Genomic DNA, 12051 nt, shown 5'->3' on the forward strand with positions numbered 1-12051 from the left:
CTACTGTGGTTTAAGGTATTTGGGGTTATTTGGGGTGTTTATTGTTAGTACCCTCACCCCCTCCAAATGGATACACATATACATGTTCCTTAAGATAGCTACTTTTATTGTCTTAGGTTTCAAGAATTTCCATTAATTTACAATAAGAATGTCTCTTTTGGAACAACATTAGTGAGCGAAATATATCATCTCACTATAAAAGTACTCGTGAGAATAAAAGTTGGCATAGTTTCCCATTAAAAAACACAAATGCAAATCTGAATACTGTAATACTGTGATGGTGCATTAAAAAACACAAAAGTCAGTAACATCAAAGTAAAACAGAGAAAGAAAATACATAGTATATATGCTATTATAGTATATATAATGATAATCAATAGAATAGATGTAAGATGTGTATAACTGATTACACACAGGGACAAATGGCAAGGAAAGGGAATGCTGTTTTAAAAGCAGCTTGACTTTATAAAATGGAAATGTTGAATGGCTGTAAGCTACGAAACTGAAACAACAGAGGAAGAATGAAGTGCAAGCTGATTTGATCAGCAGTGCCCTGGGTCTGTACCTTCCCGGCTTTCTGCGTGGATTTGCTTCAGTGAAACCTCTTGTGCCACAACGACGGCTACAGACAGCCTGCCTCTAAGGAGAAGTGGGAGAAGGGTGCAAGGAAAATATCAAGTAAGAGTGAAAAAAGAAAAAAGCAACCCCCATTGCCGCTCTCACACTGAGGGGAAATCAATGGAGGTGGATGAATGGGGGTAAGCCTCCACGGCTCTCTCTGGTCCTCAATTGGACACAGCTAATCTCTGTGACCTTTGGGAAGGCAGAAGGCATAAAATGACCCCAATAATCAAAAGCACAATTAGAATGAAGAGGGCAAAACCGTGACTGTGGTTAGAAAAAGGAGACAATGAAGAGACTATGGAGGAAATTTGTCTCTTTAGCAGTTGAGTGAATGCTGCCTTAGAGTTGCCCGGAATGGTTGCAGATGGATGGCAGTCTGGACTGCAGGACACTTGGGAGCGGGCGGGATGGGGGAAACTGGCAATTACCACGTGACCTCGAGCCCAATTTGCAGATGCGTGGATCCTCCCTGCCTCTACAGGAGACAGTAAAAGAAGGGCAGAGGTTGAAACAGCACTGGGAAAGGGGGAAAAAAAGAGCTTTCCCCTAAGATTGAAAAAATCTGTAGAATAATTTCAATACCCAATGTTGCTTTTTCCTCAAAAAATAAAATTGAGTGAATTCATCCTTTTCAACACCAAGCAACCAGGCAATTAGGCAAACTAAGGTCTGAGGATGAAATGCTTGCTGTCTATGTGGAAATACCTCCTGAATGATTTAGGGGGAATTGTGTGTGATAATCTCTGTAAACTGGTGCTGAAGAAATGCAGTGGGAACCCACGATGTAACGTGACTAGACAAAAATGAAATTTTCAAAACCCACTTTACTCTTGAGTTTTAGCTGATACTTTATCCACCTTTTCTCCTAAATAAACTCCAATTGGCACATTAAAACAGAAACAGAATGTGGTTTTTCACATTTCAACAGGCACATACATAAGATTTTTTTCCTGAAGAATTAGTAAATGATCCTTTTAAAATTGGCTTCTGTTTTGGATTAATTATAATAACAGCTAACATTTACTGACTTATTAAGGTCTGTGGCTACAGTAAGACCTTTATGAATATTTGCTTATCTAATCCTCATATCACTCTGTTCACACTTTATGGATGAAGAAACTGAGACAAAAAAATAAAAAGATAAAATAACTCATCCAAGTTCACAGAGTTAGCTCGTGACTCCTCAATATTACACGATATTAAATATCTAAATAAATAATAATATGTACTTAGTTGTGGTGATTCCAAAATGCTGAGCAAATTATTTGATATTTTGACTGAATTTAACCAGTCATGTGGCTCTTACTTGAATATCATTCAGCACGTTAACTAGCAGCAGTGATTGGAGACATGCTTTACTAACACGCTTGGGGGAAGTGGTAATAAAGTTACATGTTCTATGCTGAGAGAAGAACACTGCTTCAGGAGAAAGAGCTCTGCGTTTCTATTCAGAATCTCAAATGTGGTCACCATTCCCCAAAACAGATTTCCAGAGAAGTGGAATGATCTCATTTCTTCTGGATGCCCCAGCATCATGTTAATGCTGTGGAAAGAGTACTCCACCAATTCAGGTATTACTATTGTGCCATTTCTGTCCCTTAAAATGCAAGATGTATCTGTTCATACAACTAGGACAGCTGGGGCCACCACCTGTTAACTAACTTCAAGCACCATTTAATTAGCCTGTGTTGAAGTTACCGTATGCTTTGACTGGAAGGAACAGTAGCAGATGCTAAGCACTATAAAGAAAAGCCATTGAATACCAGAGCAAAGTGGGTGGAGAGAATAACAAAAAAGTCACCAGACGGAGAGAGCCAGAAATACTAGTAAAATGGACCGGAAATTAACTCTCACAGATAAAGTTCAAGGGAGCAAATCTCTTCCGTCCCACCAAGGTATCTGTCATATCACATGCTATTGAGGATATGATGTGAGCATTTTGAATAAACGCAGAATTCACCTGGACAATTGGCTTAGTTTCTAATTATATCAAGGAATAGTCATCACTTATTATTTCCATGAAAATCTCCCTGTTACTTCCATGAAAACCTCCTTTCTTAGGCCAAACATTTAGGCATCAAAGAAAAAAACATGTTGTCATGATGAAGCATAATTTTCCCAATTACGTTAAGAGCTCTACTTTGTCAATGTTTCCATTAGAAGAGATCTAGAAACAAATGGTTTTAAAATTATGAGCATTTCTTCATCAATAGAATGATTTCCATACAGAAGGCACTTTATCTTGTTTTGTCAAATTAAGTTGAATTTAAATGAGTTAAAAGCTTCTTCTGTGACATTTGTATTCTTCTGAGTCACAGACTTATCCATTAATGCATTTACCTTTCTGACATTCAATATTATATTTTATGTTAATAGAACTATTTATATATATATATATATACATACATATATATGTGTATATATATGTACATACAGCTTTCTTTTTGATGTTTTGCTTGAATATGCGTTAGGTCTCTATTATTTAATCAGATTTAATCAGCGTGGTGTAGCTGGATATATACCAAATCAGCTCAAACAAAATTGTACTTGAGAATTTTCATGTAGTTATTTTTCCATTTTTTTAAGAATTGTAACATTTTTGCAAATTCAAAAATAGAATTTGGCATTGGCAAACCAAATATTAATTCAGAATTTGTATTCTATTACTTCAGTTTCAAGAGCAGCCTCTCAGAAAAATGCATTCCATTCGTTCAAATTAGGATATATCTATCTTTGTATCTATATCTGAAATTACTCAGCTCGGAGTTCATAGAACCAAAATACAACTTACCTGCCTGGCATTATTTAAATACCTTTCTTATTTATTCATATTACAACGTCTTTCAGTTTTGAGAATTATCACTATTTATTACACTTTCTTTTATATCTAGTTTTTCATGGATATTTGTAAATCATCCCTTTTCAACATGCAAGAAGGAAAACTTTTACCAGTAAAACCCTCACCTGATTTTAACAAGATTCTATTTCCTAGAGTATATATTTACACAGAGAGTGGAGAAGGGAGAAAGATATTATTCTATCATCAACAGTGATTTCCCGTAGTGAGGTTTTGAATTAGATTTAGAGTGATTATTAGATAGATAAATATGTAACAAAGTTCTAATAAGGAAATAATTGATACTCATTCATTGAGTAAAGTTACCTTCATCTTAAACTCTTGACTCCAGCAAAACTATGCCTCAGTGTTTCATCCAATCATTCAATAAAAAGGTACTGATTCCTCACTCTGTTCTTAGCTCTGTGCTAGGGTAAGGCAGACGAAGATGAGTAACATGTGACCCTGTTTTAAGTGCCCTGAAGCTTATACCAAAAGGTAAATCTTCGCTGTTGAAAAATAATTTTAAAAAAGTAATTGTCAAGAAAACAGAATCTGAATTTATCTTCATTTTCTTTAGTCAGTGGTTTGATTCCCCAAATCTCCATATTTAAAACTATGTGGGCACAGCCTTATTTTAATAATGAACACCTATTTTAATAATATTTTACCATGTATTTCTACCTTAAACACAACCAACTACCTTACCAACTACTTTATTTTATCTTGTCTATAAAAGGAGACAGTGAAGAAGCTTAATGGAGCTCAGAAATAGATTTGTGAAATTATCCAATTTTATTGTTCAGTGACTGGAAAAGAATTGCTAACCTGGTGTCCCATTGCTTATATACTATTGAAATTCCGTCCAGTTCCTAGAATTAGATCAATGAGTAAAGAGAGGCCATGGGGTAAATGAAAAGAGGGAATGCCTCTAAGTTAGAAGTCATTTGGAATCAAATTCCAAATCCACTGTTTACCAGCTGCGTGACAGAAGCCAAAGAAATTCTATGAGCTTTAGTTTCAGCAACTTTAAAATGGAAACATGCATGATTCAGATCACGATATGATTATGATGACTGTGGTCATGCTAGAAATGTAAGAATTACATGAGAAAACATACATACATATGAAATGATGTACATTATATTAAATAAACTAAAGCATTATGTAAATATTAGTTGTGATTATATTCAGTACAGTTTTTACTTCTTTTTCTTCACATATGATTAATTCAGTTATCCAATCACTTAAACCAGAAAATGTGAAAAAGCAGCTACACATAATTTGAGATTGTTGTATGAAATCTAGTTATTCATTTAACACAATCCTGGCATGTCAGGTCGTGAGTTACCATTACCTACTCTGTCATGGAGAAGCGTTGGATGATAAAGTCTTCAAATTTAAGAAGAACCATCCATTCACTAAAAAATGTATTTGAATACATATTTTACATCAATTTTAGCGTTTTGATTTATTTTATCTAAACATACTTTCTGACAATCATTATCCACATGGATCATTATAATTATGGTTCCTTTATCTTTGAAAGGAACATAAGGAAGAAACCTTGATTTTCCTTGTAATAGCAAAATTGGAGATGGTTGTAACACATTGTTTTCTATCTGTTACCATATTGCTACTTTAAAAAAAATAGGTATTCAACATTTTGTCACACAATTTTAAAACTTCATACATATTATATGTAATGTTCTATGGCATAGAACTTTCTGAAAATAAAAGTCATTTGGGCCTAATTGTGATGAATTTTTTTGCTTCATTCTCTAAATTTTTTTAAGTAGATACTACCTAAAAACACCTACTGCTGTTTTTTTTTTCTCTCCATCTCTACAACTTAACTCTTATTTCTCCACTTATTTCCAGTTCAAAAGAATAGGGCAAATAATAATATACCTTCCATAGTTATTTTAATCCTACATGACTAAAGCAGAATTTTGAATTTAACTTTAATTTGATCTTGTATAATTGTGACACAAATTTAAAGCTTCACAAACATAGTTTTGGTACTTAATTTTGTAATTCATTGCCTGGGTTTCTAATTAAATGTTCTCAGTACTCCATTTAAAGTACCCATTCCCTGCATTCCTCTTGATTAGTAGGAAAGAATCAATGAGAATTGATCCAATTTGTAGAACACAATTCTCATATTGATAGTAGTTTATATTCATTTGCTTTTCCCTAATCTTTTATTAATGGTCATCTTCAAAATGTCAATTAATGCCAAAGACCTGCACAGTGATAATGCAAATCTATAAAGAGACCAGCTTGACACTTTACAGTAGGGCAAAGAGAAAAAGCTATTATTTTTAACATATATTTACACAACTGTCTGAATAAGACAGAAAGAAAGGGTAAAGATGGAAACTCAAATGTTTTGAGCTAGAAATTACAATTAGAAATTAAAAGGAAATAAATGAAGCTGAATTTAAACAATAGATCTTTCTCTTATGCCTCTATATTTCTACAGTGTAAGACTGGCTACCATAGTATGAAGAATAATTTAGAGAAATATGGGTTGATTGGTAGGACAAATATGAGTCTTTGTGCTACAGAAATAATATTAGCTGTTTTAATCATATCACCATTGAAAGAAAAGTCATTGCATGAAATTCTGCTGCACATTGTAGGGACAGCTTTAGACCACTCAATCTTCATCGGCCCTGCTTTAAAATTTTTCTAATGTTTTTCATAATAAAGTAATTGTTAATATTATGTTGTATTTGCTTTAGTCTCTATATACTTTCTTTTATGAACCATTTGAGAGCAAGTTAGAGATAATTCACACAATTATTCCACATGTGTAACTGAAGAATATGTTTTTTTCTACAGATTTTACTTTGTAAGTCTTAAGTCTTGAATGAAGTCAGGGCAGAGTTTTTAGCACAAACACTTCATAATTAGTACTGCATATTGTATCACACAATTGTCTTCCCATCTTAGTTACTCACTATTGGTGATATGAAGTTTGATTACTGAGTTCAAGAGGTTACTGCCAGATCTATCCATCATAAAACTACATTTTCCCCTTTGCAGTTAGCAAATAATCTCTGGAGTGATACTTTGGCACTGTGAAATATGGTGTCCCCTACCATTTTTCTTCTTATAGATTTAGTATCCACTGATGATGCTTGCGCGAATGAATTACTTTACCAAAAGTTGCAATATAATGATTTTTCTAATTTGAAGTTTCCCTTATATTTTTATAGGTGTTGGGGAAATCTTAGTAAAGATGTTATTATACAGATTAAAAAATTTCAAATTTGCTATTGAATTTACTTATTAAAGAAAGTTGTATCACTTTTATTGAATTGTTGCATTTAAAGTTTCCTTAAATGCATAATTTCCATTGCAAAGGAAGATACAGATCTTTATTCCCTCTTGTCATTGTTGCTTTTATTAAATCTATGAAAGACCTGTAAGATGGCCCACTCATATATTATATAGCTTGTATAAATAATATGTATGTTATATGGTTATATATAAGATTTTATGTATATATTATATATATAAAACTTATATACTATAAGTTTTAATGAGGCATACAACCCCTTCCAAAAAATATAAAAATAAAACATGCAGCAAAATCCAGCATAAACAATAAGCCTAGAGGCCAGAGTTCAGTTTTAACCCCAGAAACTAAAATTTCACTGAGTTCTAAAATATTAAAAATATAATATGTTGATGACTTTCTTAACATACATAGGGAATATAGGAAAGGAGTAGTTTAAAGGAAAAGATGATGAGTTTAGTATTTAGTAAGAGAAGGTATGAGGTTTCTTGGAATCCATGTGAATTTGAATAAGCAGTGGAGACAAGATTTGGTCGTTGGTAGAATATCTAATTAAGAAATGTGGAATTTGCATCATCTTATAAAAAAAAATTGAAGCCCTGAGCCTCTATGAAGATATCTACAGAGAGCTAGTTGAACAAGAAAAGGATGAAGTCTGGAGCCCTGTGAAACAGTGTTGGGACGGAACCCGGCTTTCATAGATGAGGCATTAGTTCCATGTGGCCCCACAGATTAGAAATGGAATTAGAATCTAAAAAATAGCGGGTTTTTTTTAACAGAACATAAAAGAAAGGACTTAATTGTAAAATTGAAAAATTTTTCTTTGAAAAGCAAGGAAAGCCAAATGGCCACTAACTTCAGATGAATCTGTAGTTGATGTAAGATTGTTGTGAGGTCCGTCTGGCACATTTCCAACCCTGAATGTCAATGATTTTATGATTCAAAACTTGTTTATATTGGAAAATGCTTTATGTGATTTTACGGATACTGGAGATAGAGTACAATAGCATTTGGATTAATTTAAAGCGAGTTTTTATTTTTCTGACTAAGACACTGGTGCAGAAAGTGCAGTTTTGTATTTTCAAATTGTTTCAGATTGAAGGCCTAGCCCTTAAGTGAGGTTTGTCTTCTTGGTCATGCTCTGTTCATTAATTAGTTTATTATCTTAAAGAAAAAGAAAACATTTCAGCCCGTACAATGTTGCAAAGTCCAGTGTAAAGCGGTAGGTACACACGTGAAATAGACAGATTCCCTAACCCTCAAGAATCCACAGTCTCATGGGGGCAGCAGACACAGAAAACCCAGCACCCCTGGTGCAGGTGCATTTCCAGATGTGATGGCAGCTTTTGTCAATGGCAGCCACACCTACTTCAGTTCAGGCCTGGACCATCCCAAATTCAGACTTGGGACCCAAGAAGACCTCCTTCAGACATTGTAAGCTCTACATAACCTCTTGCCTCATTATGTTCTAGTCTATGGCTCACATAAATCAATACTGTTTAACAAAAACTTTAAATAAATATCTTTTGGACTCTTTGAATTAGTCCTTCACGTCGCATATGGTGAGTCAAATGGTTATTTCCTGTTATAATCATCTTTTGACAGAAAGAAGGGGGAAGAAAAAAGTGAGTGAAGTTAGTAAAAATGGACCTGTTTCCTTTAGGTCTAGAATATTATTAATTAAAGACAGAAATAGGTACATAGAAGGCGCTTTATAGATATGGCAAGATTCCTAGGTTAGTGCAAAGTCTAGGCTTTCCTGAGCTGAAGAAGGGCCAGAAGGGTGAGGGGCGAGAACAGGCAAGCGAATTTAGATACCGCTTAGGGTCAGTTAGATGCAGGTGAAGAATCTACTGTGAACAGATTTAGGTACCTCGATTCAAATGACAGTGAACTTCCTTCCTCACCTCTGTCGCTTTTACAGGAAGTCCTTATTCTCAGGGTGGGTTCAGTAATGAAGGGGGCACAAACCTTATCCCAAAAGTTTTGGGATTTTGTATTAAAACTGATTTAATTGATGTCGTGGATTTGGATGGATTTTTACTGTTTTTTTAACAGAGTGATTAGAAATGTATGTATCCACATTGAGTAAACTATTCCATCATAAATTAAAAGTAGTATTTCCTTTGAAAAGCTGCATTTGTTACTAAGAATAATTTGTCTAAAATTATGGTGACCCTAAACACATCGTATCTTTTAAAACAAGATTGTAGGTAAGCAGGGGAGGTCCCCTTAAAAGGCTTTTAATCCGTTTGAACAAGTACATTCTGTTTATCTTCCTCCATCAACCTCCTTTATCTGGTGAGCCTGCGGGAACAAGGTTACTCAGTTTGCGGCAGAACATTGTACAAATATTGCCTCAAAATACAAAAAAATGCCCTTTTCCCATGTTGTCCTATTGATGTGACTAAAACTCTGACGTCAACCACTTGTGCATACAAGTTGAGTTAACAGGCTGGAGGGGTAGAAAGTGGACTTGTCCCCGCTCTACCACTTCCAGAGTCAGTTTTAAGGACAAATGTGACAACAGCCATCACTGGAAAGGCAAGAGGAATCGAGCAATCATGAGCATTTCCCCCTTTGTCTGCACAGATCTGAACCTTTCTTTTCCCTTCATTTTAACCTCATCAGGTTAATTAAATGACACTTGGGGTGGGGAGCAGCAAAGGCTGGCACATGGAGTAGATAAATATGCTCTACGCAAAAGCCACAAAGCCAGCCCATGTTAGACTTTTTATCCTCTTTAAAAGTTTCTAAATCATCCCTGAATAGCTGTGTCTAAGACAAAATGTGTCAACTTAGCTAAAAAACTAGCGAGGAAACAAAATTAATGACCCCTGTGATGTTTCTAGAGGGGCATTACCTGAGCGTACTCGCTGCTTCATTCATAACTGACAGGCTTTCTTCCTCCGGTAAACAGCTGTGCTTCCTCACTGCTCCAACTGAGAAACCCTCTGTAGATGCTGTTTAAGGTGATAAAAAGCCTGCAGAACACCACAACTTGAATGACCTATGACTCCACAGTATTCTATTTAGGAGGTACACACTTGGGTTTTATCGTGTCTGTGTCTGCTTATCAGCAATGGAGCTAGAGAGACCCTGCTCATATTTATCTAACACACATAGATATGACATGTAGAGTGATTGAGCACAAGTGAAATTAGTAGCAATGTCATTGGGCTTCTCCATATATTTATATTACTCCTCAGCTTCTGGATATGGGAACTTGAGTGTCATTATGCTTAGCCTCATCTCTAAAATTCTACGTAAGAAAATGAATGTGCAATTTGAAAAACATATAAAAGCATTTCTTTTACTCCAGGAAAATAAGAACGGATGAATGAAAATACTTATCTGGGTGACTGTAATATAGAATCTCAATCAATTTGGAATGTTTTTAAATATTCAGACCAAAATGTGCAAAGTTGTGTTGTTTTACTCCTGCATTCATTTCAGTAAATTTATCTCAGTCCTTTAAGATGGCAAATTGTTGACCTGTGAAAGATGTGATTTTGCCCTGCTTTCTTCGCTGTTTCTCAGAAAAAGTATGACATTTTTATCATCCACCCTCTTATTTGACAAGACCCTATTTTTCCCCACACCCTCGCCCCCCCCCCACCCATATGAGATACAGTCCCTTGAGTCTGTAATTGGCAGGAGATGAAGCGATGATGGGGAGTGATCGCAGTCAATAGCTTTGATTAACAATAAGGTAGAAAATTAGCAATGCTAGCGTTCAGCCACCCTGCCCTCTCCCTCCTCCATATGCTCCCTCAGTCCGTGCTGGCGGCCTCACAGAGGGCAGTCAGAGCCCTTCGCCAGCTTTGAAGTGCAGCAAAGGTGCAGGCAGAGCAGAGAATTAGGGAAATTAAGGAGAAGAAGTAGAAAGTATAAGCCATGACGCTGAGACCTTCGCCCGGCTTAGTGTACCGCAGGAGGAGCGAGGAGGAAGTGTGCTGTGTGTTGTCCCTGTGTGTTTTTCTGTCACATGTGGATTTACTTGTGTCTGGACATGCTATGATCGAAATGGCAACTACTGTTACTACCGTGACCCCATCAGCAGCTCTGGTGTTGTTTCCGACAGACCCTGAAGACCTAGAGACGGGGAACGACCACGGGACGCCGATCCCCACCTCTGATAACGATGACAATTCGCTGGGCTATACAGGTAGAGTGTTTCTTTCCCGAATACTAACTATCCATTCCTCCTCAACTGCCTCCTCTTCCATCAGTCATCAACCACCTGTATAAAATTACCTAATCATCCTGCTTCTAGGATAACAACCACAACAACTTCTTGTCCTCATTTTCTGGACTTCATCCTTCAGCTGGGAGGTCATATTGCTAAAGTAAACACTTTGGGGAAAAATAATTTAACATGAAAACTGCATGCCTTCTTATTGTCTGTTTTTAATATAAAAGAATGCTTATCAGACTGGAACTTTGATATTGCTGTTCTGTTTAGATGAATACTATTTTCTTAGAGATTTCATATTGAACTAAATGGCAATCAAAAGAAATAAAAGACTACCTGTAAGTAATTGGGTTTGAAAATTATCTGTAGGGTTTTTTTGGTTACACTTGAAGTCTTATAAACAACAGAAGGCAAACTCTTAACAAGAGTGATGCAAATCATAACTACCATTTTATATCTCAGGATTCCTTTTGCATGACTTATTGTTACCTTATCCATGAACCACGTCTTAACCAGATGCATGTGTACACCAGCATAAAAGTAGTAAATTAACTAATGAATTTGTTGGAAATAATTCATATTATAAATGTCTAAGAAGGATATTTCAATGTTCTGCACAGAATTTGTAAGTGGGGTTCTAAATGTAATTACATAAGTTACACATCTAACTCTGAGAAAATTTGACTAAATCTTTAGATAAAGGCAAAGAAAAAAATACATCACTTATAACCCATTTAATCAGATAATGATGTGATAGTGGTCTTGTTATAAAGCTGTTTATTATATATTTTATTAGTTTTTATTAACACAGTTCTCCACAGACTTTGCTAGGTTGTGGGAGGTAGATAGGTTGTGAGTGTGTGTGTGTGTGTGTGTGGTAGGGTAGTAAGGATTAGAGATAATGGGAAACTCATCTGTATCATTATGATCTTACAGATGATTGTGTTGAAAAGAGAATAACCCAATAGACACAATTCACTTTGGTATAAAATAATAAACTAGTACTTTAGAAGCATCTCACTATCTTCATAGAAATAATTTTCTGCAACGTTATCCCTTGGCTACATGATATCAGGTTTTAAACACTTG

The 12051-nt window shown here is 35.4% G+C and overlaps 1 protein-coding gene across 11 annotated transcripts in view; it reads left to right on the top strand.

Annotated features, from left to right (window-relative positions):
- Positions 1-12051, top strand: part of ROBO1 (roundabout guidance receptor 1) — a 1062787-nt gene that overhangs the window by 574633 nt on the left and 476103 nt on the right. For 8 of the 11 annotated variants that reach the window (XM_005606101.4, XM_070252490.1, XM_070252492.1 and 5 more), the window contains one exon: positions 10852-10935. The exons of the other annotated variants lie outside the window; for them this stretch is intronic. In XM_005606101.4, the coding sequence (XP_005606158.3) occupies positions 10852-10935 (84 nt within the window). The remainder of the gene's footprint in view (positions 1-10851; positions 10936-12051) is intronic. 11 annotated transcript variants of the gene reach the window in all.

Source organism: Equus caballus, chromosome 26 (genome assembly GCF_041296265.1).
Source record: "Equus caballus isolate H_3958 breed thoroughbred chromosome 26, TB-T2T, whole genome shotgun sequence".
In the NCBI taxonomy this organism is placed as follows: Eukaryota; Metazoa; Chordata; class Mammalia; order Perissodactyla; family Equidae; genus Equus; species Equus caballus.